We start from the raw sequence: 27,698 nt of genomic DNA on the forward strand, positions 1-27,698 counted from the left end.
AAATGATTTTCTCACAACTCAGGAAGCCTAAAGTGCTGGCAACAATTTGGTTGTTGGTTGGCAGGTTGACTCCTCTTCAGACTTGGGGAGAGAACCTGGCACAATTTCTCCCAGCTTCTGGGACTCCAGCCAACCTTAGCATTTCTAGGCTTGTATTATTACCACCTTCTCTTTCTCTGTCCTATTCTTTGAGAGACCTTGGGTTTAGGGTTCACTCTAATCCAGCATGCTTTCCTCTCTATTCTTAGTCCTACCTACAAAGTTCTTATTTCAAGATATGTCCCATTCTGGAGCTGAGTAGATAAGGGTTTCGGAAGGAAGGTGTCTGCACATTCCAACATCTGTTGTAAGAAAACACAACCTTTCTTTAAAATTTGTTGTTTTTGCCGGGCGGTGGTGGCGCACGCCTTTAATCCCAGCACTCGGGAGGCAGAGGCAGGCGGATCTCTGTGAGTTCGAGGCCAGTCTGGTCTACAAGAGCTAGTTCCAGGACAGGCTCCAAAACCACAGAGAAACCCTGTCTCGAAAAACCAAAAAAAAAAAAAAAAAATTGTTGTTTTTGTCACAGGTCTCATGTAGCTCATACTGCCCTTGATTTGCTCTTTCTGCCTCCACCTCCTGAGTAGTAGGATTAGAGGTGTGTCTCTGTGCTCAGTTTGTGTGGACATTTGTGTATGCTGTGCAAGCACTCTACCAACTGGACTACATCCCCAGCCTACATGGCCTCTTCAGTTAGGCCGTGTAAGCCAGGCAAATAGGAAGCCCACAGTTTCTGTTTGTGTCACCATAACCAACGTTTCGTAGGCAGCATGGCCATCATTTTCAGTGGCTGAGTGTCCTAGAGTGGACAACCTCGGCCTGAACCTCAGCCTGATGCTTCATGACCTTGGGCAAGTCTCATTCTTTCCATGCCTGTTTCTCACTTGTAAACTGGGGATAAAGATGCCACCTATCTCAGAGGGGACAAATGGTGGAAAGGGTAAACAGCACCCTCTTGGGGAAGTGTCTGTGTGTGGCGGCTGTTCCGTTAGTGATTACTACCATCTTCATTGTCCTTTTCACAGTCACCCTCCATAGGCAAGCTGTCACTATTTCCTTGGCTCTTCGTCCCTCTCCTTTCTCTTGTTGCTTTTGCCCACCCCCTCACGTCCTGGGACCCCACACCCCACTGACCTTGAAATAGGTGGACATACTCCAACTCTTTCCTCTAGCCTCAAGATGGTGGAGACACTGAGCAACCTGCTACGCTCTGTGGTGGCCCTGTCACCCCCAGACCTGCTCCCTGTCCTTTACCTCAGCCTCAGCCGCCTTGGGCCACCTCAGCAGGGACTAGAGCTGGGCGTAGGTGATGGTGTCCTCCTCAAGGCAGTTGCCCAGGCCACAGGTAGGAAGCCCCAACAGGAGGTGACACTTGGAGGGTGTGAAGGGTTGGGGGTGGGGCAGGGTAGAGGAAGAGGCCAGTAGGGAAGAGTACTTGACAGGACCAGATTTTTAAGATCTGGGTAGTACAGGGTGTGGAGGCCCAGCCTGTTGGGACAAGAGCTATGGGATGGAGAGGAGGGGTGAAGACAGGAAATGGGACAAACTCAGCCGTTGAATTGCCGTGACTGCCTGCCTGTCCATCTTGCCAGCCTCCTGTTCGTACCTCTAGTGTGCCATAATGTGACTCTGATTTAACCATAAACAAGGTTAAGGCACGGCCCATATTTTTATTGCTATTTTTGAAAGGTAGAACAACAGAAACAGAAACAAAATAAACAGGAAGCTGGAGATTGTTAGAGACTAAGATTTGAACCAGAATCCCTTTTCACTCTTCATTGACTTCGTCCCATCCCATGGATTTTAGTCCTGTCCACTCGTGTCCCTGAGTCTGGGTGTGTTCACTCAGCTGCTTGTCTTCCTCTGAATGGCTGTCGCTTAGCCTTCTTCTGTACTAAGGAAGTGATCTGTAGGAAAGGGGAAACACCACAAGCCCAGATAGCTGGAGAAGCATCCAGCCGTTGAAGGGAGACAGGTAGCCACAATGTCTGCATCCCCTTTCCTTCCCTACTGTCTCCTCCATCAAGGTCGTCAGCTGGAGTCCATCCGGGCTGAGGTAGCTGAGAAGGGAGATGTGGGACTGGTGGCCGAAAACAGCCGCAGCACTCAGAGACTCATGCTGCCCCCACCTCCACTCACCACCTCCGGGGTCTTTACCAAATTCTGTGACATTGCCCGGCTCACTGGCAGTGCTGTAAGTGGAATGGAGTGGCTCATCCCAACACCCAGATGTCCTCGGACCTAAAGCAAAGCATGTGGAGGGGACTGTGTGCTTTGACTGTGGAAGCTGAGTGTTCTTTTCTGCTTGTGTGGTTCACAGTGTCTCGTCCTGTTCTCCTGGAGACCCTGGAACCTAATGCCATGCCTCCTGGGTGGGGAGGGCAGAACTCTTGTTAATGCTTGTTGGATAAAGGGAGAGAGGCAGAGAGCTAGTTCATTGTCATTGCCCTCAGAGCAAGAGGCTACCACAGGTGATAGTAGTGGCGGCGGTGGTGGTGGCAGCTTTTCCAAAGGTGAAGATTGTCTGGTTTCTCCTCTGATGGTGCTGTGCCTGTTCTCCACTTTTTCAGTCCATGGCTAAGAAGGTGGACATCATCAAGGGCCTTTTTGTTGCCTGCCGCCACTCAGAAGCCCGATTCATTGCCAGGTAAACATGGGACTCATGAGACTGGGGAGGCATATGGGCATAGTGGTGAGCACCTGGCAGCCCCAGGTACTGTTAAAAACCTAACTGCCTTCTGATGAGAAAAGTACCAACACTTCTGACTTTGCATAGGAATCTTTGTTAGTTACTTTTGCATTATTGTGGTCAAACTGCCTGATGAGGAAAGGAATATTTTGGTTCATGATTTGGAAGGTTTGGGTTCATCATGGTGGGGAAGGCTTGATAGGGTGTGTGGCAACAGGAGTGTGTGTGTGTGTGTGTGTGTGTGTGTGTGTCTCCTCATAGCAGACAAGGAAACAGTAAGACTAGAACCAAGGCATGTATAATCTGCTGCACAGTGACCTAGTGGCCTGCTTCCATTGGCTAGGCCCTGTTTCCTGAAGTTACCACAGCCTCCCAAAATAGTACCACCAGCTGTGGACAAGCATTAAAATTTGAGCTTGTGGGGAACATTTCTTTCTTTTTATTTATTTATTTATTTATTTATTTATTTATTTATTTATTTATCTTTTAAATTGTTTTTATTGAACTATATACATTTTTCCCATTCCCCTTCCTTCTTCCCTTCTCCTCTTCTATCCTCCCCCTGTTCGTGGGGAATATTTCTTATTAAACTATAATAATTTCCTTTCATGGGTGAACTCCCCTGCACTGGTGATCCTACCTAGAGAAGGATCCTGGAGCTCAAGGGTAAATTCTGTGATTGATTACTTATGTCTGCCTTGGCCTGAGTTCAACATAAAGCTATCATGACGGTAGAAGGAAAGTCACTGACCTCTCTTGAAGTGTGTCTTGAGACAATTTCTTAGGTGCTCTGCTCTGTACCTACTGTTTGATGGCGTCAGTTCTCCCAGCCGCTCTGTCAGGTAGAGCCTGCAGTTGATAGAGGTGGAGGTGCAGGCGATTTAGCTACCTGTGTAGTGACTGGCTTAAACCACAGCCTGGGCTGGGTCAGGTTCTTGACTGTGACACCCACTAGCAGAGTCTTGTCTGTGACTTTCCCTCCTCAAGCCCATACCCTGTCACTTGTGAGGTTCCTGCTTCCTTCTCCCAGGGATAAATAGTGGTCATGGCCATTCCTGACTGGCTTTAGTTTCCTTGTCATTTAGGGGTTATGTGATAATCTTGGGTTCCTTTGAAGCTAGGAAGATAGGACATTGAAGAGGTTTCACAAAAGGTGGAGATTGGGGAGATTGGGTAGACAGGAGCAGGCAAACTGTAGAGGGCAAAACTAGAGAGTAGTGAGCCTGCTCACCCCTGATGCTTTTTCCTCAGGTCCTTAAGTGGACGGCTGCGCCTTGGGCTGGCTGAGCAGTCGGTCTTGGCTGCACTTGCCCAGGCTGTGAGCCTCACACCCCCTGGCCAAGGTGAGTAGTTCTGGCCTATTTTTATGCCATCACTGTTTTTTCAGGGCTTTCCTTCTCCATCTGTTGCCTGATTCTCCTCTGAATGTTCTTGGGCAGCTTACCTCATTCCTTTCCATGTCATATACCACATACTGCCCTCTGGGACCATGGACCCTGGAGTAGCTGAGGGTCATGTTCATCACTAAGCTGCTGGTGGGTCTTTTCGTAGAATTTCCCCCTGCTGTTGTGGATGCTGGGAAGGGCAAGACAGCAGAGGCCAGAAAGATGTGGTTGGAAGAACAAGGCATGATCTTGAAGCAGACCTTCTGGTGAGATGCAGGGATGGGGCAGAGTGATGGCCAACACGTGAGTGACTGACATGGGTCTAACAACAGCAAGGGACCATGATCATGACAGGGATGACACTGGGTTGTGAGCAGCGAGAGGCAGACACTGACTGCATGTGGGGCTGCAGGCACAAGACTCCCTAAGGTACCCAGAGAAGAGACTGGTGACCACTCATAATAGATGTTACAGGCACAGAGAGGATTAGGGCTCTATAGTGAGCCACATGGAGGGACTTTAGTTAGTAGCTGACCAAGGACCTTTGACTTGGTGACCATGCTAGAGGAAAGAGCAGTGAGTGGTTCCATAAATATCCCCAAGGCACCTGACCTGGGCCCGACTGCCCTGGGTACTGGGCGCACAGCAGTCATGAATTTCTTACAGATCTCCCAGTGGCTCAGCCTCTGGAGGCTCTACGATCTGCCAGACTCTGTCAGCAATAGCCTTGAGTGGGACCCAGTTACTGCTCTCAGGACATGAGCAAAGGGTGATGGAGGATACATGCTAGGGAACCAGTCAGCATGTATGGTGACTGAGAGTAGGACACATAGTGACGAGGAGTTGGGGACATGGTCACAGTGAAGCAGAGGTGTTCAGGAACCCAGGTCTGGTATCTCTGTACTTGGATTTGTATATAGACAAGACGTTTTCAAGTTCTAGAAAGAACCTCTATGGGCTGGATGTGGTCGTACATCTGAAATCTCAGTACACACTTCGAATCTCAAGTTATAGGCCAGCTTGGGGTATGTAGCAAGATCCTGTCTTATAAAATCAGAGTGGGAATGTGTCTTAGCAGTTGAGTGCTTGCCTAGAATCCACCAGTGAGTGGCGAAGAGGATGGCTTCAGTGATACAGTGCTTGCCTAGAATCCACGTCCTAGAAACCCCTGATGTCTGCCTAGATCCATCCTGATCTGGGCTGGGGGTGTGACCCAGCAACAGAACATTTCCTTCACATGCTTAAGACCTTGGGTTCTACCTCTTCACCTAGCACCACGGAAGAAAACAAAAGACCTTGTCATCTTGTTCTCTTCTCTCTAATCCTTTCCTAGTGAGGTGCCTGACCTGGATCGAATCATCCCTGTGCTGTTGGAACATGGGCTGGAACGTCTCCCAGAGCACTGCAGGCTGAGCCCAGGTATCATGCCATGGGCCCTTGAAGCTGGGACTGCTATCCTGCATTGAGCCGGTGTGAGCAGCTACATCCAGACAGCTTCTGAGTCCTTGTTCCCTTTGCCGAGACCCTTTCCTTTTTCTCTGAGCTCTCCCTTATAATTTAGTGGAACATGGGCTGCAGCAACAAAGGTTCCCCAGCAGGCAGTGGCTTGGCCTGGCAGGTGGTCATGGCAGCATGTGTCTGTGCTACAGTGGTCATTCAGGGACCTGGGTTCCTTTTTTTGTCTCTCTGCTAGCTTGAAGCTGTTGCTCTAAAGCCTATATGATCAGGGAAAGAGGGGAGCTAATCATGTTGCTCATAAAGAATGTGACTGATACGACCATATACTGCTCTTTATTGGGGACCTCTGAATGCCAGCCTCAGTGTCCCCTCGGGGTTCAGAAGAAGACTTACAGCAGGCACGGGACTTCGATTTGAGGGTGAAAATGAACTCTCCACTACATATTTTTCTGCATCAGTTTCTTTATTCTTTTCCTTCTGTTCTTCTGTAAAGTTTCCAGTTTTTATATCACACAAAACAAAGAAAATTCCCTGAGCTTGGACGTCTCTTTATCTTTGAAGGTCCCAAATGTGATCTATATGAAAGACTCCTTTCCTGACTACAGGTCCTGCCAAATGGGAGATAGTTGCAGGGAGGTACCTCAGGGAGTGAAGTGGAGATTAGACTATGGGAACCAAGTCTAAATTTCCCACTGGAGGTCCCATAGAGTAGGGGGGATGACCCAGTATACCAGTACGTGGGAAAGAGTCGTGCCCACTTGTCTATACTCTGCTGAATCTTACACCAAGGGAGAGTGCTTATGATTGCACAAGAGATTCACTGTGAGAATCACTTGATATGCAAAAGGTGGTAGGCCCAGCACCATGTGAACTGGTTTTGCCTCCATGAGAATCCATTTGTTCTGCTGGGTCAGCCTTCTGCCTTATCCACTGAAATCTCACTACATGATTCCTGTGGACTGCAGAAGCTCTTATTCCTGGAATAATAAGGGAGGCTGATATGGGGACCCAAGTGTCTCTTCTGAAATGTGGGTGTTCCTCCCCTTGACATGATGGCAGGAGAAGAGAGTAGTAGGTCCTGGGCACATTGGTAGCCTTTGCCTCTCCCTCTAATTCCTTGATTGATCACCTTCCCTGTGCCATCCTAATTTGCTTTCTTCTCCTCCCAGGGATCCCTCTTAAACCAATGCTGGCCCATCCCACTCGGGGTGTCAGCGAGGTACTGAAGCGCTTTGAGGAAGTGGACTTCACCTGCGAGTATAAGTACGATGGGCAGCGGGCGCAGGTATGGGCTAAGCACGGCTTCCTGTGTGAGGAAGATACTCAGTACAGGTCCTGCATGGTACAGTCCTCTTTTTGGCTTTAATCTCCCGTCTGTTCAGTGAGTGCAGTACCTATCATCTCCAGCTTATGGCAAAATGGGAGTTGCTAGAAGTTCTGACCCACAGAAGGGTCGTCAGGAGATGCTGACTCCCCTGGTGCTTGGTGAATACAATATGATTTATGGTTGCCATTCTGGGAGGTCCTTGTGTCATCTTAGCGCAGTGACAGGCATGTACCTCCTGGGACAGTGTGCTGTGGCTTTTCTGTATCTGTGGGATTTGGTATTAGTTTAGCGTTTATCACATGAGGAAGGGATAGCGCATGAGGTGAGTGGTACCTGAGGCTTTGAGGCAGTCACAGCAGTGGATTCCACATGTACAGCCTCAGCAGTGAGTCTTCAGAATAATACTGAGAAGACAACCAGAAAATAGTTTATAATAGTGGTCATGATTATAAACATATGCATATATATGTTAAAGATACCATACATGTGAGATGGCATGTATATGTAAAACCCTGCTTAAATTTTGTGACCAGACAGCATTCAAACAACTAAGCCAACAGTAGAATCCAGAATGGTTCAATTGTAGCACAACTCATGACAGGTCTGGTTGCATTCAGCAAGGTGGATGAGCTTTCAAAGAAAGGGAGGTGGGAAAATGAGAAGTCAGAAGCAATGAAGGCAGGCAACCAGGCTCGTGAAATGACTCAGTAGGCAAGATGCTCTCCCAAGCCTGATGACCTGAATTCGATCCCTAGGACCCACATGGTGCAAGGAGAGAACTAACTTCTCAACTTGTTCTCTGACCTCTACACTCAACAGTATGGTAAATCTTGTGCACACACGCATGCACACAAGCATGTATATGCATACACACATTATATAAATGTTAAAAGAAGAAGATGGTAGATCCCATACACAGGTTACAAGTACCAGGACACTTAAGATGATTTGCTCAGATCTGTGTAATATCTCACTGAGCTTCCCAAACTTACCAGTGAAGGTGGGGTCTGAAGACAGTGCCACACAGGAAGGGCTTGCCTGACTTTCTCTCCCTTCCCTGTGATGGTAGATCCATGTTCTGGAAGGTGGAGAGGTGAAGATCTTCAGCAGGAACCAGGAAGACAACACAGGAAAGTACCCTGACATCATCAGCCGCATCCCCAAGGTGAGTGTCTGCCTGCTGAGCTGTGGTATAGACCTCTCTGGACCAACCTTACTTAGGGCTTACTAGGAGACTGACAGATGTGTAGCTGTGTGTAGCAGCCTTGCTTCAGTATGGCCTGAGCAGATGTTGCTTATTTTTGCAGTCTGGAGGCAGGTGATTCAAGGCTGTTCTGATTCCACTGTCCTGGTTGTCTAGCTTGCATCCTATTCTTGTCTCCCTGCAACTGCCACACTTCCAGATAGAAACAAAGGGAAAAGGAGGCTCTAGGCTATGTCTCACCCAGCCCATGGGGAAGTTAATGCTTTCTTGGACCCCTACCCCTACCCTTGGCCCCTTTGGCTTCAACTTGTGGGCACTGTCTAGCACAGGTTCTGAGTAACATCCTTAGTAGAATCCTGGATCAGTCTGAAGCCTGTCCAGTAGTGAGGCCAAGAGAGGACCTAAAGGGCACTGGCCTGTGAGCAGCTGTGGCTTTACAAGTAGCTCAGAGCAGAGCAGGGCTAGGCCTTGGGCCAGGAGTTTCTCTGTTCTTCCTCCATGTTGGGAATTGAACCCAAGTCCTCTGTAAGAACATCAAGTACTCTTAACCACTGAGCACATCTTGGTTTTGTTATTTCCTGGAAGTACCCTTATGGAGCATGTTTTCTGTGCCCATTCACTTAGCAAATGTTGATTAGGCATTTGCTGTGTGCTGTAGCCTGTGGTAGGTAGCACAGCCAGGGCTTGCTGCCTTTGTTAGAGGGGTGCACTATAGACTCTGAAGAAAAGGTCCATCATCTGTGACCCTGAATAAGAGCCATAACTGACTGGGACATTGCTTAGTGTTCGAACAATGGCCTAGAGTCTACGATGAGAAATTGGGGGTGTGACTTAGCAGTAGAGCACTCTTCTTTAGTCCCAACAATGAAGGCTGAAGGCATGCCACTCTTGGCATGTGGTCCTGAAGGCCCTATGTTTAGTTCCTTTCGCTGAGGGAAAAGGAGATTTGAATTGGACATTTTTGAATTGTCATGCAGTGTCTTAAACCGTACAGCTAGATCTGGGATGTAACATGAAAGGCAACCCCTGGCATTGTACCAGTGTTTTAGTGAGGGAAAAGAAGGCTTCCCAGGGAAGGCAGACCATAGGAAAGAGGGTAGGGAGGAAGGCAGGCATTGCATAGGGAACTGGGTGTGTAAAGGCCCAGTGCTGTGAGATACCTGCCCCTCAGAGACACAGGCCAGCTGATTTGCTGAAGTGAAGAGAGGACTGGGGCTGATGAAGAGTTCTCCAGAGTCTAAAGAAGTGACACCACTTTTAATAGTAAGCCTAGCAGTAATAATCAGGGTTTGTGAAAGTCACCTTGGCTGCTGGCCAGAGATGCTATTGTAGAGTGCAGGATTGGGGACCAGTAGTTGGGGTGGTTGAGGCAGGGTGTGGTGAGGTGAAGGCTCAGAGACCTCAGAGGGGAACCTCAAGGGTTCAGGGGAAGTTGAATGTGGTTGGAGGAAGAGGGAAGTTTCTCTGTGGGTGCTGCTGCAAAATGGCAAGTCACCAGGAAAGCTAGTGCCCCTTAGTGAGGACTCAGGAAGGTCTTTGTGTCTTGCTGAGGTCAGTTGTGGTTCATGAGAACAATGGAGGGAAAAGGAATTCATTGGCCTGCGTCTGTCTTTTGACCTCTATCCTCACTTTGCAGATTAAACTCCCCTCTGTCACTTCTTTCATCCTGGACACTGAGGCTGTGGCCTGGGATCGGGAAAAGAAGCAGATCCAGCCATTCCAAGTGCTCACCACACGAAAGCGCAAGGTAGCATCGGCCCATCAACTCCCTATTGCATTGCCACACTCTGTGTCTTTCCTCCCGGTCCTGACTTTGGGTCCTGCCTGGCCCCCTAAGGGTCAGAATGAATCTGGATGTGGATCTCCTAGCCTTGGCGAAGTGACTACTATCATTCCAGCTATCACAGTCTCACCCCAGGATCCCAGTTAGGAAAGATAGAAGGGTCCTTTTCCTATATTTCATTCTCTATGAAAGGCCTACTGGGGAGGTCACACATCCATTACCTCAGCTGGCTTTTCTTTTATATCTAGTTGGCTAGAATTGTGGCATTTTTATCATCATTAGCTACCAGCAGGGGGAGGGTGGAAAGCAAATCATGCAGTGAAGGAGAATGAAGTCAGGATTTCCCAGAAGCCATCCTCACTCAGGACTTGTGTCTGCAGCATTGCTGCCTCCTCGGCAGTGTGACCTTCTCTGGGGAGAGGGGCATGATGGGATAGGGCACAGAAGGTCATCTCCCCTTCCCTCATGCCTGTTCTTTATTTTGTTACTAGGAGGTGGATGCATCAGAGATACAGGTGCAGGTGTGTCTGTATGCCTTTGATCTCATCTTCCTCAACGGAGAGGTGAGTTCTGCTCTGTGACAGGTGGCCACACAGAGTGGCAGGTTGGAGTGAGTTTGGAGCTGTCTCTGGCTCCCATTTCTGATTCTGCTCCATCACTGAGTTGCCGTGTCTTGCTCAGGCAGTGGCTTTCTAAATGTGGGCTCAATAGACCAGAGGCCCCCAGACCTCTTGCAGTGATTTTGAGGACTCCTCATGCAGTTTTACATCTCTATGATAGAAGTGGAGTTTTTTCTCAGTGATTTCAGAAGCAATGAAAAAACCAGCCTCTGTTCTGTTGAGCAAAAGGGTCTGCATACTGTTAATCAGCCAGTGCCTCTCTTCTCACTATTTTTAAGTAGATGTGTGTTTTATAATATACACTGTCTGGAGGTGTGTAGGTGTAGTATAGTGGTAGGGTACCTGCCTGGCTTGCTCAAGGTCATAAGCTCTGTTTGCAGACCATAAAAAGGGGAAAAAAATAAGTGCTATTTTGACATATTGAATGCACTGTTTTTTTAACGAATTAACTATATTTTAAATTTCTGATATCATTAATATCAAGAAGTAATGACCACCTCTCCCCTACCCCTAAATAGAAGCCCTTTGAAGAGAGTCCTCAAGTACTTTTTAACAAGTTGTGACTCAGTGGTAGATCCCCTACCTAGACTCTCTCAGTGAGGGTTTGGGGGCATGGCTCAGTGGTAAAGCCCCTGTCTAGAATCCCCCAGTGAGGGGCTGGGGCATGGCTCAGTGGTAGAGCTCCTGCCTAGAATCCCCCAGTGAGGGGCTGGGAGTGTGTCTCAGTAGTAGAGCCCCTGTGTAGAATCCCCCAGTGCGGGGCTGGAGCTCAGAAGTAAAGTACCTGCCTACTATTTATGAAACCATCTTATATCTCCAGTATCTGCTAAAAACATAAAAATTAAAAAAAAAAAAAAAGGCTATAAAGGGTCTTAAGAATGAAAGCTTGAAAATGGTCACTTAGGGTACTATACTAGTTAAGAAGCTGATGATTCCTGTCACAGAAATCGTTATTAACCAGCCTGGAGAGAACTCCTCCTTTGTGCTTTAGGGGGTTGGGCTGAGTGACAAGATCTCCCATTCTTTTCTTAACTTCTCTTTCTGCTTCTCTCTTGATGTCTTCTGTCTGGGCAGTTCCAGTCAAATCTCTGTACCTGGTCCAGACTTGAATCTGTCACTGGGCTATGAGGAGAAATAATGGTGTATACATTTCTGGCTAATTGAGCCACAGAGTGCAGATTGTTTTGACTAGACAGATGAGTTTGTTATAGAGAAGTAAGGTTAGCAGAGGCTAGCTTTCCCATGGATAGATAACATCTTATTCATGTTCTGTCTGTCTTGTCTGTGTTTATAAAGTTTGTATGTGTGTGATCTTGCCTCATCCTCCTGAGTTAGTAAGCAGGCATCAACCCCTGCCTAACTTATTTCACCTTTGCTTATAAAGGACCTTAACATGTGTGAATTTTGATAACTGGGATGGCGGGGGGCTCCCAAACTCATTCCCGTAGATATTGAGGGACCATTGCATTGATAATCACTTTCTCATTTCGAAGGGGATTCTCAGTCCTTCGTTAGTGTGGGGATGATCCTTTTGAAAATGTGTGTTAACGTCATGGCTCTAACCTTTGTTGGATAGTATTAAAAATAACAAGAAATGGGGCTTACGAGATAGCATTTATAAAAGTGATTGCCTGGCAAGCTTTGTAACATGACTTCAGTCCCTGAAACCTGTGTGAAGATGAGAGAACTGACTCCACAGAATTATCCTCTGACCTCCACACATATGCCATGGGTACCCACATCTTCATATTATGATAAACAAATTAATAATAGATAGACATTAAATTATAGCTCCACAAAGTGTTCATTCTGGCTGGCTGGATGATGGCTTCCCATTAGGTAATCCTGAGTTGAGCATACTAGGGGGCTCTGCTTTTCTCTGATCCCTCCACCTGCAGTTAGAGTTCTGGCAGTCCTGCTGGCCGCTGGCTCCTTCTTCCTCAGCTTTCTGTAACCATGTGTTATGTGTGGCCCCTGTGTACACTGTTAAGGTCTGGGCTTTTTTTGTTTGTTTGTTTTTATTTCCTCAGTGTTGTCCACTTTCTCTCCTCAGTCCCTGACTCGCCAGCCCTTGTCTCGACGCCGGCAACTGCTCCGGGAGAACTTTGTGGAGACGGAGGGTGAGTTTGTCTTCGCCACCTCCCTGGACACCAAAGATATCGAGCAGATCGCTGAGTTCTTGGAGCAGTCGGTGAAGGGTGAGTGCAACCAGATCTCTCTCAGGGTCTGAAACCTTGCTGTAGCCTGGGCTGGCCATGTTTCCATTTCCCAACCCCTGAGATTGGCTTGGAATCCTGCTTGCTCAGGCCTCGTGAGCCACTGGTTCGCAACCAGGCTTCCATGTTTCCTACAGACTCCTGTGAGGGGCTGATGGTGAAGACCCTGGATGTTGATGCCACCTATGAGATCGCCAAGAGGTCACACAATTGGCTCAAGGTGATTCTGGCCTCTGCCTGGCCTTCCCAGTATGGATGTCTGTCCCCACTATGCAGTGGAGTCTCCAAACACTTCCTCTTTGAGCATGGGTCCCATTATATGATTCCAACCCAGTCACATGTCCTGCCTCAGCAAAGCATGGCTAATGGCTCTTCCTGTAACTCACTGTGAACTATATCAGGGTGAGGAAGCCAAGCCAGGTCTCTGTGCTCCCTGTGCTGTGTCATTGTTATATGAAGTACACAAAGGAGAGTCCTCAGGGTTGTTCCAAGATAAACCGTCTCTGGTGAGCTCATGAGGAAAGAGACATCCTGTTAGGGAGGGCTTGGGTACAGAAAAGCCATCCAGCTGGACATCTGGGTCCAGCTCTGGACAGCAGGAAGGGGTGGGCCGTGTGAAGATGAGGGTAGAGCAGCTGGACTGGAGAGCCACAGGTGCAAGGGCCAGGAGGCTACAGGGTGGGCAGGGGAGGTCAGGGGAGCAGGCTGTAGACTGTGTATCACCTTGGGCCCTGTGAGATGAAACTGGGTTCAGGAAGTCAGCAGAGTCTCAGAGAAAGTCTGATCCTATTGTCACTTTGCAGAGGTACTCTGGCTACTTTACAGAGAATAAGCCAGTGTGATGTAGGTTTGGGTAAAAGTGAGAAGGGTGTGGGGGAGTGTTTTCTTGCACAAGATGGCAGTTGGATCACTGGGCAAGCTAGGCCTGTTGTGCATTTCCTCTTGGCTGTGGTCTGTTTCTTCTGTCTAGAAGCAACTCATTGTGTGTAAGCCTTCCCTGCCTTAGCAGTAGTTGACTCTTGTGCCTGCTTACGTACCTGTCTGGCACTTAGCTGGTGCTTCATAAGTGTTTCTGGAGTGGATGGGTAAGTGTGAAGGAATGGGTTGAGTAAGTTAACCTTGACTGTTTGGGGACTGAAGCAAAGGGAAACAAGAGGATCCCTGAGCTGTGTGTGACACATAGTGTAACCCCAACACTCTGGAGACTGAGGCAGGAGAATCCAGATTCCTGCTCAGCCTGGAAAGATAAAAGATGATTCCCCTCACATACTTCCAACCATTTGCTTTGTTTCAAGATGAAAAGTCCTTTCAGCTGCAGCTTCCCCATGAGCTTTGCTCCTCTTCCTCGGAGTTCTCAGGTACTTAAGGACAAGCCCATCTGCCCTTCTCCCCTCTCATCCCTCACTTCTCTCCTCCAGCTGAAGAAGGACTACCTTGACGGTGTGGGTGACACTCTGGATCTTGTGGTGATTGGTGCCTATCTGGGTCGGGGGAAGCGTGCTGGCCGGTATGGGGGCTTCCTGTTGGCTGCCTATGATGAAGAGAGTGAAGAGCTGCAGGCCATATGCAAGGTCCTGGGGAGTTGGGTGCTGGTCACATGATGGGGAGGGATACAGTTACACTCTGAGATGTGCATGTTCAGGCTCCACTATCTCTGATTAAATGAGTGATATCTCACATTTACCCATGTGATCAGGTGGCTTGTAGTTTGTCATATTTTGGGTACTAGTCTGTGGCCAAAAGTATATTTTGCAATATTTTTGCATTTTTACAGTGTTAATCCAGAATGGGGTTTTAAAAGCATTATTATTAGGACAGAAGGCAACCAGTAATACGGCTATCAGTACAGACAGGACTTGTCTAGCTAGGAACTTACATAACCAGTTTAATGCTAGTTGCCAGCACAGATTATGACTACTTCCTTTTTAGCATTTCCTAAATGATAGTTTTAAGTTTGCTGGTAGTGTTAAGAGCAGGAGTGGTGAGTGGTGGTGCAAGCCTGTAATCCTAGCTCTTGGGAGGTAGGAGAGTCACAAGGTCAGTGCATGTAGCTCAGCAGTATAAGTGTTGTCTAGAATCCTCCAGTGAGGGGCTGAGGCTATGACTCAGTGGTAGAGCCCCTGCCTAGAATCCCCCAGTGAGGGGCTGGGGTGTGGCTCAGTGGTAGAGACCTTGCCTAGACATTGGAGAGACACAGCAGAGGAGATAGATTTTTCTAGAAAACAAATGGCAGTACATGACATGTACAGCCTTTCATTTATTTCCTAAGAGTTTTGGCCCAGTGTTCAGTAGCATCACCCTAGCTGGTCAGATGAGCTTCTAATTTGCCATATTCTCCTGCAGCTGGGAACTGGATTCAGTGATGAAGAGCTGGAGGAGCATCACAAGAGCCTGAAGGTAGGTCCTGTGACTACCCAGTGCCTCTCATCACACTCACCTGTGCCAGGGTGCTGACAGCATGGATTCTGAGAACATCTAGGTTCAAGTGCCAGATCTGCCAACTACTTCCTGGAGATGCTGGCCAAGGGACTGCATATCCCAGCACAACATACATCTGGGAGCTGTCCCTTAGAAGTGCTATGAGCCTCTAGAGAAAGACTATCTCTCTTACTGGTCTCAGGCATTTTGAGGTGTGAATCTCTGTCCTGTATATTGGTATTTTCAGGTCAGACCCCATCTTTGTCCCATTCTTGGATATCTCTCTGCTATTCCCTAGGTTTGTGCCTTCCTCCTCAAACTTCTCCCTGTGTGTGTGTGTGTGTGTGTGTGTGTGTGTGTCTCTGGGCTTCTGCCTCTCTGTATCTTTAGTATTCCTTCTCAGTCCCAATGGTGTCTTATTTCTTCCCTTTTCCATTTCCTTTGGATACTCCATATCTAGTTCTTTGTCTTAAGAACTGCTTTAGAGCCGGGCGGTGGTGGCGCACGCCTTTAATCCCAGCACTTGGGAGGCAGAGGCAGGCGGATCTCTGTGAGTTCGAGACCAGCCTGGTCTACAAGAGCTAGTTCCAGGACAGGCTCCAAAACCACAGAGAAACCCTGTCTTGAAAAACCAAAAAAAAAAAAAAAAAAAAAAAGAACTGCTTTAGAGAAACATCTCTACTTTCTTCTCTTGCCCTGGCTTTGAGGCTTAACCTCATCTCCTTTCCTTCTGCTCACTGCAGGCCCTGGTATTGCCAACCCCACGCCCCTATGTGAGAATTGATGGGGCAGTGGCTCCAGACCACTGGCTGGATCCCAGTGTCGTGTGGGAGGTGAAGTGTGCAGATCTCTCTCTGTCCCCCATCTACCCTGCTGCACGGGGCCTGGTGAGTGCTGGGGTCTGGGAAAGACTCCAGGAGGGAAGGCAGAACTGATCGGGAGGCACTCTGGGTCATGCTCTTCCTGTGTGTTGATTAAAAAGCTGTGAATTTTTTGGCTGTCAGATATCAGTTGTAGTAAGAAGACAGTGACATTGTTCCCTTTGGTAGCATCTGCCCTTCATTTCCACAGTAACTTGAGAACCTAGACTTAGGTGAAAATTCTGCTTGCCTCCCCCCCCCCCCCCCCCCGCGTGTTTCCTTCATGACTGAAGTTGCTACTTCACCCAGAATTAGTTGTCATGCTACCAAGTTTTGCAGTTCCGTGGCTAATGTCCCTGTGTCAGAACAGATCAGTGATGTAGCCTTGTTGGCTATAGCAGTCAGTAGGCAGCACACAGGAGATAGTACCACTCAAATTTAAGGCTTTTCCTTTGACCGTTCTTCCTGAAGCATGACTGGCATATGCTTTCTGAGTATAATCATACCTGTAGTTTGAAAAGTATACCTCCTGGGTTTTTGCCTTTTAGGGTTATTTGGTGCTTAAGTCAGAGCCTGGTGCATGCTGGGCAAGTTCTCTACTGCTGATCAGACCCTCACTGGGGGACTTTAGGCAGGTGCTTTACTTCTGAGCCACATCCCTGGCCCCTCACTGGGGTGTTATGCCGTATCATACGTTTCTTTCTTTCCTCTATCTTTACCGTGTGTTTCTGTTTTTGTTTTTGTGCTTTTGATATTGTTTATTTTGAGACAAATTTTTATCAACCCACACAGGCCTTGAACTTGAAATTCTCCTGCCTCATCTTCCTGAGCAGCTGGGGTTGCAAGCAAGTTGTTCCAGGCTTGGTTTATCTTTCTCTCTCTCTTTAAATCACACTTACTATATACTAGAGAGCAAGGGCCCTTGGTACCAAGTGCAAGTAGTTGACCTTTGTCCTACACACTTCCAGTGATGCAGCCATAGCTTAGTAACTGGCACATTACCCATTTAAGCCTCATAGAAATGCCAATCTGTGTGCCTATGTTCATAGGTGAGAATGAGCATCACAGAGAGCTGTGGTAACTGGCTCATAGCTGCTTGACAATTGAGAGCTGCTAGCTGGTTTTCAGTACTTGTCCTCATCAGGGTGCTAACAGCACAGATAACAGTAACAGCTGGTATTTCCTGAGTGTTACTGTACATTGGGTACCAAGATTTCAAACATGCTGACACCTTCTTTAACCTTTACAGCCCATTGCTCAGTCCCATAAGCTAAGGCCCAAGTCAGGAAAGAGGAAGAGACTAGGGAATCACTTGTTAGCTTATTGCAACTGGAGCCCTGTAGAACCTGCCATCCCCCACCCCCATGACTGTTCTCTCCCACAGGTGGACAAAGAAAAAGGTATCTCCCTTCGTTTCCCTCGGTTCATTCGTGTCCGTGGAGACAAGCAGCCAGAGCAAGCCACTACCAGTGACCAGGTGAGGCCCTGGGAAGGGGGTTGATTCTTGCCAGGAACCATAGAGGTAGGAGTAGCTGGGGAGGAGCTGCTGATACCTTCTACCCTTTCCTCAGGTGGCCTGTTTATACCGGAAGCAGAGTCAGATTCAGAACCAGCAAAGCTCAGACTTGGACTCCGATTTTGAGGACTGCTATTAACCCCCTGGCCTCCTGGGCCTGGAGTGGAGATTGAGGGAACCTGGGTACTATTTGCTTGGTGATGTTGACTGGTGTGTGTGTGTGTGGGGGGGGAATAGGGGTGGGATACTGGTACTGTGATGTTTCATTTTCTTAAATAAATGACTATAAGTACCTGCTCTGTGAGGAGGTCTACACTGAGCTCTGTGGCATTACTCTGTGAGCTCACACGGGGTATAGTATATGACATGCCTGGTGCTACTCAGGTTTCCAGTTCCCTACAGTCCGGCAGCCTCCAGCTACTCAACACATGGCCATTGCCACCTAAGACTAGAAGAGCTAATTGTATTGTAAATAGCCACATGTCACTAGTGCTAATTATTTAATAGCAATAGTTGAGAGCCTTCATGTTTTAACTTCTTTGAACTCTCGGTACTCTGGCAGGTTGACAGTGTCATGCTGTCTTCTGCAAATATAGATGAGGACATTGAAACTGCTAGGGGCCACCAAGCACCCTGGTCAAGATCTCCAGCACTCATGGCTTTAATCCAGTGGCCAGGCTGGCAGTCAGTTCCATATCTTCCTAATACTGTCTCTTGGGAGACAGTAGTTGCAGTCCCAGGTGTGTGGTTCCAATGTGTGTCACCTACCATCTTGCCACCAGGCATCATCTTAGAATCCGCAATTGAGCATTTCCGTCTTTAGTCCACAAGATCAACAAGTGACTGACTGCTTTGCTCATGGCCACGCCCTGAACACAATGTCTTGTGTATGACAGGTGCTCAGAAGTACTGGATGAGTGCCAGCTTCCTTTGACACGTGACCAGAGACTAGGCATCACTGCTAGTCATCCTGCAGTGTCCCTTTCCTTTTCTCTTGTGCTTCAGGAGGGACTGTGGTCCTCACAGAGGCGTAGATAGCCCTAGCCTGTCTTGTCCTTGAAGGTCACCTGAGGCTGGAGAAGACAGAGACATGTTATAGAACTTAGGCAGATGTGAAAGAAAGGCCCCTAAGATGAGAGGGAGAATCTTCTAGAAAGCCCTGCTTTTCTGAGATGTTTCCAGAAAGAACTGGGCCCTGGCATCTTTCTAGGGACCTGCAGCAGCTAGCTCTCTGACCACCAACTGGAGGAGACATATCCAGGTCTGCACAGCTAGAGCCATTCTCGTGGGACGCAGTAAAGCCTATTGTAGTTGAGTTTTCTATTGCTGTGATAAAACACCATGACCAAAAGCAACTTCAGGGGGAAAGGGTTTATTTTAGCTTATAGGTTCACTTCATTATCACTGAGGGAAGTCACAGTTGGAACTTGGAGGCAGGAATTGATACAGAGGCCACAGAGAAGTACTGCCTACTGGCTTGCTCCCCATGACTTGCATGGCCTGTTTTTCTTTTCCTTCCTTCCTTCCTTCCTTCCTTCCTTCCTTCCTTCCTTCCTTCCTTCCTTCCTTCCTTCCTTCCTTCCTTCCTTCCTTTTTGTGTTTTGAGACAGGGTTTCTCTGTGTAACAGCCCTCGTCCTGTAAACAAGGCTGGCTTCGAATTCACAGATATATCCACTTGCCTCTGACTTAGTGCTGGGATTAAAGGCGTGCGCCATCAGCCCAAGGGTGGCACTCCCCATAATGAGCAGGTCTTCTCACATCAATCGTCAATCAAGAAAATGCCCTACAGATTTGCTTACAGACAACCTAATGGAAACATTTTGTCAAGATTCCATCTTCCCTACCTTGTGTCAACTTGACACAACTCTTCCCTCACAAAGCCCTTTAAAAGCAGTTGTCCTGGGCAGGGAGATGGCTTAGTCAGTAAAGTGCTTGCTGTGTAAGCATGAAGATCTAAGTCCAGTCTGCCCCAGAACTCATAATTAAAAAAAAGGTAAGGCATTGTAGTATGCGCCTATAATGCCAGCATAGAAGCAATAGTGACAGCAGGATCCCTGTGGCTCATGAACTGAATTGCCAGGCTCTAGATTAAGTGAAAGACCAGATCCACCTCAAAAACTAATGTGGAGTGTGATTGAGGAAGATACCTGACACTAACTTTGAGCATACGTAAGCACACATGTACCTGCACACCCACGTGACTACACCAATAGGATCATGTATATATACACACAGAAACAGTTGTCTTTGGGGTCTTGTGTTGGCTACAATTGGCATCCTGCCTGGGCTGTTATAAAAGTTAAATAAGGTGAGGCAAGAAGGAGCTTGAAGCACAGGGGTTAATGTTCTCTGGCCAGCACAGTACTCATGGTATCTAGTTGTGTTAAACATGAGCCTGAACCAAGTGGCTTTTTGCCTTCTTGCCTTGCCATTGATTTTCCTCTCATTCTCACCAGTGAGCCCCTCTAGTTTATAAGTGATTTGCATTTAACAGGTGGAAATTCTGAGTGATGGGGGAGGGCTGAGACAGGATTTAGCTTGAGCTCTCTGCTTCAGGCCTCATATTCACAGTAAGTATGCCATGTGGACCTCACGCACACCCATAAGAATATGGAACCTATTATGATCGAGTCTGCTAGGAAGGAATCATGCTGAAGTGTAGAGTATGTAGACACTGAAGAAACAAGCCTGGAGTTAGGTGAGCAGTGGGCTTAATAATCTTTCCCCAGAGAGTGAAATCCTGTTCATCTTAAAAGTTGTCACAGGCCTGTCTAGGTGAAAAGATGATAGAACAGGGGTTTGAGTATATTTCAGAGAGCAACATGAGGGGTTGAACTGGAAGCGACACTCCCAATTCAAGGTGAATCAGAATGATCAGATCTCAGTCACGTGATTACACCTACTACAAAGGTTGCTGGGAAGGAGTTTTTAAACCAGCCAGTTGTGAATGGAATTCACCACTTTTTTCCATATGGACACAAAATGAGTCAGGCTTTGTCTTAAATGTCTCATGCATGACTTCACCCCCTCCCATGAAGCTATTCTATTGGTTCATGTTGGAGCCCACAAGACTCTACAGTGAATGCACAACTGACAGACCAATAGGCAGATCCACGTGAAGTGTATATGTACACGTCCACATGGAATAACCCGTTTTGCAGAGCTGTGGGGACACTTGTCTTTTGGAAAAGTCACTGTCATATCTGTGGAAACCTTGTGAAGCCATGATTCTTCCCTTTGAAATGGGGTTTGTTCCCAAAGCACCTCAGCAGTGTGTCTTCTACACAGCCAGTGGAACAACCTTGTTCTATTCCCCCACGCCAAGAGGCCTTGGAGTGATGGCATTCACTCTTTGCTCTAACAGTCAAATTTACATAGAACCAGTCCCACAAAAGTACTTGCTAACAGACTACATAGAAATTTCTATAGAAGACAGGACTGAGCAGAAAGGCAGCATGGTCTACCTTTGCTAACCAACAAATCTGGGCATCCCCAAAGCTGGTTATCACAAAAGAGATTAGATGAGGAGAACGGATGAGTTCGGTTCAGGGACATTTACCTACTGGTTTGGAATGTTAGATACTTCCCCTTGAATACTGGCTCTTTCCTGGGTCGGGTCATCTGTTCCAGAGTACTACAGTTCTGTCAGGTTCTACCTGCCCTCTTTGTAATTTTGATATGCATATTATCATTGTTTTTGCCTATGGAATTTCCCAACTATTTCTGTAAAAACTGGCAACCTCGTGGAGATCAGCCCTTACTCTTTATTCTTCTCCTCACTATTTTTGTACTTCTTCCCCTTACTCTCCTTTCTTCCCTTTATTCTACTCCACACCTCTTCACTTTCTCCCCTCACATGAAAAATAGAGAACATGCAGAGGTAATGTACTTGAGTTAATTTTTTACCCTCAGTTCCTTGCCTGCTATAGACATCCAGTTCTGAGCCCTGAGGGGTACTGAGGCTCGTACTCGAGGCTCCCCCTCATAGGTACAGTTATTTTTTATGTCTTTTGGTAAAAGAAAACCTTATCCACACTATAAGGTGCTATAGGAACTCCTTCAGCCAGTAGCCTTTAAGTTACCAGCTCATTTGGGAGTGGCCTCTAATATAAATGCTGAAGTAAAGTGCATGCTCCCTCTCTCTTCTGGCTGCTGGATTCGGTTGCTGTTCCTGAGCAGAAGACTGTGATCTTTGAGTCTACCTCTAAATAAATAACCCTCTATTATACTCAATTCTGAGCTAGTGTGGGATTTCTTTTTAGTGTCTATCTTCATCTGGTGCCCCAGGTAGATCCCAAGTTCACACCTACTGGATAGACTGGTCTAAAAGGTCCAAAGGTCCACAGCCCAGAAGATCCCCCTCCTTCCTGCTCACCTCGCTTGCTTTCACCTACTAAGTGGGCTTTTTGTAAAACCCCACCACAGAGGAGCTAAGTGAGGTGACTTGGAAATTTTCCAGGCTCACGCACACCCCCACCCCCCACTGCCTCGTTCCTCCCTGCTTATAAGTTCTAGGCTCCTTGCTCTGTGTGTGGAATTGATTTAATTACTTTTACTTGTCAAGCCAAGCATATTTGTCAGGCACCACGGCTGAAAACCAAAGCCGCACAGGACTGTTCTTGTCGCCACCGGTTGCGCTGCCATCAGCCGCAAGTCTTCGCCATGCAGCTGCAACCGCAAAACCTGCTGGACAATAAAGATCATTACACCTAAAACAATTTGTAGTAAGAGGAGTGGTGGGTCATGTCCCGCCGCCTGGCTAGTTTATACCTGAAATAATCACACAGAAAACTCTATTTATTTAAACACTGCCTGGCCCATTAGTTCTAGCCTCTTATTGGCTAATTCTGACATCTTGATTTAACGCATTTCTAATAATCTGTATTTTACCATGAGGTTGTGGCTTACCAGGAAAGATTCAGCATGCCTGGCAGCTGGCTCCATGGCGGAAATCTCTGACTCTGCCCTTCTTCCCAGCATTCTGTTCTGTCTTCTCTGCCTACCTAAGTCTTCCCTATCAAAAAGCCAAGGCAATTTCTTTATTAAACCAATGAAAGCAAAACATAGATAGAAGAACCTCCTACATCAACAATTTACCAAATCTAATAACAAGGTAACTATTTGATTAATAAATAAATCAGTAAACTTGAAAGTTGTGTAATGGCCAACAATTACCATGCAAAATTTTAATAACCTTTTTGCTGATACTATGAAGTGTATTTTGCAGGGCTTATATGGTTACTGTGATACATCCATTTATTCGATATTAGGACTCATTGTTTTCTTTATATTATATCCTTAAGAAAATGGTTTGATAACAAAGTCAAGAATGAGGTATTTTTAGAAATGATACAGTCTTTACAGACTAATAATGAAAAGCTAGCTGAGGGATTAATACTATTGAAAATCAAAAGTAACCGGAAAAAAAATAATACTATTGTAAAGAATAACATTAATTTGACAGGCAAAATTCAATTTGTGTCAAAGAGTACTGAGAAATTATCTGAAAAAATTCATACTATTGAATTTGACAGTCAAAATCGGTTAAAAAGTTATGATAGGTTAACAGAAAGAGTATTTCTCCAGGAAGGCAGTCTGCATACTATTCAAATAATGTCCAAGGATGACGTGTTATCTTTAAAGGAAAAACTTCAGACCTTAGAATCACACGTGCAGAATGAGGACCAGAGGCTAGGTACCTCAATGAAATCACTAGAAATATATATAGGCCTGGAGATTCAGGCTTTACACAAGACAGTAATAAAAAGATTTAAAGCAATTGAGGAAATTATTGGAGTTGATGAGCAGTGAAAGAAGTTACAAGGACAGGATTTAACTTCACCTGACTTACTCAGGGTTTTAGCTTCCTACCCTGTAATCTACTCTGACAAAGCATCAAGTTCTAAATCCCCAAAAGTATCCAAAGAAGGTAGATGGATACCTATAGAAATGAAAAACCTAAATGAAATTAAGCAAGCAGTAGTATCTTAGGGCTTGCATTCAGCATTTGTTAGGGAGATGGTAAAGACAGGCTTCTAGCAATAAGGCCACCCCACATGACTGGCTTTAATTTGTATCAGCAGTCCTGGGTGATGGGCCACAATTACTGTGGAAATATTATTTGTGAGAAGAGGCCAAAATTTTAGAACAACAGGGAAAAGCAAAGGACTTAAGACTACCCAAGATCAAATTCTTGGCGAGGACAGTTTTGCTGACCCTTAGCCTCAAACTTTTTATGATTAACAAGCCTTGTCCCTATGCCACAAAGCAACCATAAATGGTTGGGACAAGATTCAAGAATCAGGAAGATGAATCATATATCAGGGTTAAATAGGTCCAGAGAGAAACCTTTAGTGACTTTTTACAAAGATTAGCTAAAAGGAGTAACAGACCCAGAAGCTAGATGAGTACTTATTGAATCCCTGACTTTTGAAAACGCTAACTTAGAATGCAAAAAGATACTTGGGCCTTTAAAGGTTATATCAGCACCAATGGATTAATGGATCCTGCATACATTAAACACTGAGACATTTGACTATAATACTGAATCTTCGGTAGGAGAAGCAATTTCCAAAGGTATGAGACATCAAAATGCTAAATGTTTTAATTGAGGTAAAAATAGGACATCTGAGAAGGGATTGTAGACAAGGAATTCCTAGAAATATTGGCTCCTCTGAGAATGGCAAAAATAGAAGGTATCAACCTTCTGGATTATGTAGGAGGTGTGGCAAGGGCTGACATTGGACCAATGAATGCAGATCAACAAAAAACAGACAAGGCAACCCAATACCATTGGGAAACTCCTTGTGGGGGGGTCTCTCACAGGCCCCCAACTCAAAAGTGGTCCAGTCATTCCCAGTCACTGTGGACGACATGTCTCACCAGGAAATTTAAAAATCCAGTGCCTTCTGTAAAACCAACCAACCAACCAACCATACTGTTCTGGATGATTGAATAAACATGGAGACTGAATCAAAAATTCCAATAGGAAATAGGAAACGTGTATTCTGAAGACTTCTATAAATGATCAAAGACCAAAGCTAGGAGTACGCATAAATGGCATTGTAATTGTGGGTTTGATTGACATGGGTGCGAATGTGAGTATCATTAGTCCAGAATCTTGGCATCCAAATTGGCATCTTTAAGAAGCAGAAGTTCAATTCCTAGGAATTGGAACCCTATCTCACGTGAAACAAAGCACAAGGGCCAAAAGGACAGAGAGGAAGGCTGAGGCCATATGTGGCTAATATCGTAGTGAATTTATGGGGTACTGACGTGCTGCAGCAATGAAATACCCAGGTTAATCTTCCTGCGGTCCCAGAAACTCTTATTTTTGGGAAGGTTATTATAAGGTACTATACACAAATATTACGAGCCATTCAGGCTGTAGAAGAACACAAAGCAATTGACAAACCGTTAGAGGTACCAACAGTCCTACCTTTAAAATAGCTGAGAATCCAATATGGGTTAAACAATGGCCTTTGACAGAAGACAGACTTCAGGCTTTAGAACAGTTGATACAGGAGCAGCTAGATGCTTGGCATATTGAAGAATTAACCAGCCCTTGGAATTCTCCTTTATTTGTTCTTAAAAAGAAATCTAGTAAATGGAGAATGGTGACAGATTTAAGAACTGTCAACAAGGTAATTCAACCTATGGGCCTTTTCAGTCTGGAATTTCTCTGCCTTCTCTAGTAACAAAAGGATGACCCCTTATAGTTATTGATTTAAAAGAGTTTTTCTTAACTATACCTTTACAAAAAAAGGACAGAAAAATTTGCCTTCACAGTGTCTACTTATAATAATTCTCAGCCAACTAGGAGATACCAGTGGACTGTCCTCCCACAGAAAATGCTCAATAGCCCCATCCTGTGCTGATATTTTGTAAGTGAGCCATTGGAAATAATACGTAAACAATTTCCTAAATCTATAATTTACTATTGCATGGATGACATTTTGCTGTCTGACTCAAATGTACATACTTAGAATGTGTGTCGAAGTAAAGAAAGTTTTGCCAAAATGGAGATTAAAAATTGTTCCTGAAGAGATTCAAAGAGGAGATTTTGTAAATTACCTAGGTTATAAAATAGGTTTACAGAAAATTAGTACACAAAAGGCACAAATTAGGAGAGACCGATTGCGCACTCTTAATAGTTTTCATAGATTGTTCAGAGACATTTCCAATCTACGACCAGCTGTTGAGATAACACCTGATCTAATAGTTCATTTAAACAAAACCTTAGATGGTGACAAAGACTTAAGTAGTCCCAGGGAATTAACAGCTAAAGCTGAAAAGGAATTGATTGTCGTTGAAGAAAAATTATAGGAGGCACATGTGGATAGGGCGAATCCAAATCTTAACTTCAGTCTAGTCATACTGCCTTCTAGAATTTCCCCTACAGAAATTTTAATGCAAAGGGAAGATATTATCTTAGAATGGATCTTTTTACCACATAAACCAAGTAAAAAATTAAAAACTTATGTGGAAAAGGTCTCTGAATTAATCATAAATGGAGAATTGAGACTTTGTCAACTAGGAGGAATAGACCCAGCAGAGATAATAGTGCTTTTACTGATAAAATTAAAAAAATATGGAAAAACAATAAACTTTGGCAAAGAGCTTGTGCTAATTTTTTAGGAGAGATTAATAACAATTAACCCGAAAGTGATAGAATTGACTTTATAAAAGAGAACTAATTGGATCCTTCCCTGCATTGTACAGGACACACCAATAACTGGAGCCTGTACATTCTATAGTGATGCAAATAAATCAGGAAAGGCAGGTTACAAATCAGAAGATTTAAGTAAATGGAATAAAGCTCTTATAATTCTGTTCACAAGTGAGAATTATATGCTTTTCTCGTGGTACTAGGGTATTTTAAAGAACCTCTCGATAAAGTTACTGATTCACAATATGCAGAAAGGGTTGTCTTGCATTTTGAAACTGCTGAATTTATACCTGATGATATAGAATTGACTTCATTATCCATACAGGTTCAAGATATGATCAGAAATAGGCTTTGTCCCATATACATTACCAGGTCCTCTAGAACAAGGTAATACAGAAATTGATCAATTATTGATTGGAAGTGTGCTTAAGGCCTCAGAATTTCATAGGAAACATGTCAATAGCAAAGGTTTAAAGAAAGAGTTTTCTATTACATGGCAACAAGCTAAGGATATTATAAAGAGATGTTCTTCCTATAACCAAACACTGCTGGCTGCAGGGAGTAACCCAATGGGTACTCAGAGGAATGAAATCTGGCAGATGGATATATTCTATTTTGCGGATTTTGGAAAATTAAAATATGTACATCACACCATTGACACTTATTCAGGCTTTCAGTGGGCAACTGCTTTAAGCTCAGAAAAGCTGATTCAGTAATCATACATTTATTAAAAGTTATGACCATCATGGGTATACCTGCACAAATAAAGACAGATAGGGTCCAGCATACGTCTCTAAGAAAATGAAACAGTTTTTTTTTTGCTTATTATAATATAAAGCATATTACAGGTATACCAAACAATCCTACAGGTCAAGCAGTTATAGAAAGATCAAACCAAACTATAAAGGATATGTTAAACAAATAGAAAGGGATGGAAAATACACCTAGAAATAGATTACATAATGCTTTATTAACCTTGAATTTTCTTAATGCTAATGAGAAAGGGACAAGGGCAGCAGAGGATATTAAATAATATAAAGGTCTTCTGAATCAAATAAGCCTGTGTATTTCAAGGATTTATTGACCTCACAATGGAAACCAGGAAATGTGCTACATTGGGGAAAGGGTTTTGCTCTTGTTTCCACAGGATAAGAACAGCTATGGATACCATCAAAATTGATAAAAATTTGGCTTGAAAAAAACCTGTTGATAAAGAGAAATGATGACTTATCCACAGAGGTGACAACACAGGTGGTAAGGAAACCTCTTAAGGGTTGGGGCAGGGTTTTGTTCTTGTCTTTGCAGGAAAATACTCATCTTCAAAAAGTCAAAAGACCCTGGACATCTAGATGTCTAAAGAGGAAAAGATAATTATTCAGATAGGATCATCAAGCAAAAAGAATTATGACTTATGAGAACAGGTCATCTGAGTATAAGAATCTATGAACATAAATTAGAATATTAGTCATGACTCACTTAAAAATCAAAACTAGCTTTGGAGTTGGAAATGGCTC

General features: G+C 45.3%; 1 protein-coding gene across 5 annotated transcripts in view; it reads left to right on the plus strand.

Annotated features, from left to right (window-relative positions):
• Positions 1-17,738, plus strand: part of Lig1 (DNA ligase 1) — a 31,464-nt gene extending 13,726 nt beyond the window's left edge. For all 5 annotated transcript variants that reach the window (XM_057755485.1, XM_057755477.1, XM_057755462.1 and 2 more), the window contains exons 12-28: positions 1,212-1,384; positions 2,067-2,233; positions 2,610-2,686; positions 3,980-4,071; positions 4,280-4,379; positions 5,447-5,532; positions 6,741-6,856; positions 7,968-8,063; positions 9,739-9,849; positions 10,377-10,448; positions 12,559-12,703; positions 12,859-12,941; positions 14,140-14,292; positions 15,065-15,118; positions 15,883-16,026; positions 17,384-17,476; positions 17,571-17,738. In XM_057755485.1, the coding sequence (XP_057611468.1) occupies positions 1,212-1,384; positions 2,067-2,233; positions 2,610-2,686; positions 3,980-4,071; positions 4,280-4,379; positions 5,447-5,532; positions 6,741-6,856; positions 7,968-8,063; positions 9,739-9,849; positions 10,377-10,448; positions 12,559-12,703; positions 12,859-12,941; positions 14,140-14,292; positions 15,065-15,118; positions 15,883-16,026; positions 17,384-17,476; positions 17,571-17,654 (1,846 nt within the window). In that variant the 3' untranslated portion in view covers positions 17,655-17,738. The remainder of the gene's footprint in view (positions 1-1,211; positions 1,385-2,066; positions 2,234-2,609; positions 2,687-3,979; positions 4,072-4,279; positions 4,380-5,446; positions 5,533-6,740; positions 6,857-7,967; positions 8,064-9,738; positions 9,850-10,376; positions 10,449-12,558; positions 12,704-12,858; positions 12,942-14,139; positions 14,293-15,064; positions 15,119-15,882; positions 16,027-17,383; positions 17,477-17,570) is intronic.
• The last annotated feature ends 9,960 nt before the right edge of the window (positions 17,739-27,698 follow it).

Source organism: Chionomys nivalis, chromosome 2 (assembly GCF_950005125.1).
Source record: "Chionomys nivalis chromosome 2, mChiNiv1.1, whole genome shotgun sequence".
In the NCBI taxonomy this organism is placed as follows: domain Eukaryota; kingdom Metazoa; phylum Chordata; class Mammalia; order Rodentia; family Cricetidae; genus Chionomys; species Chionomys nivalis.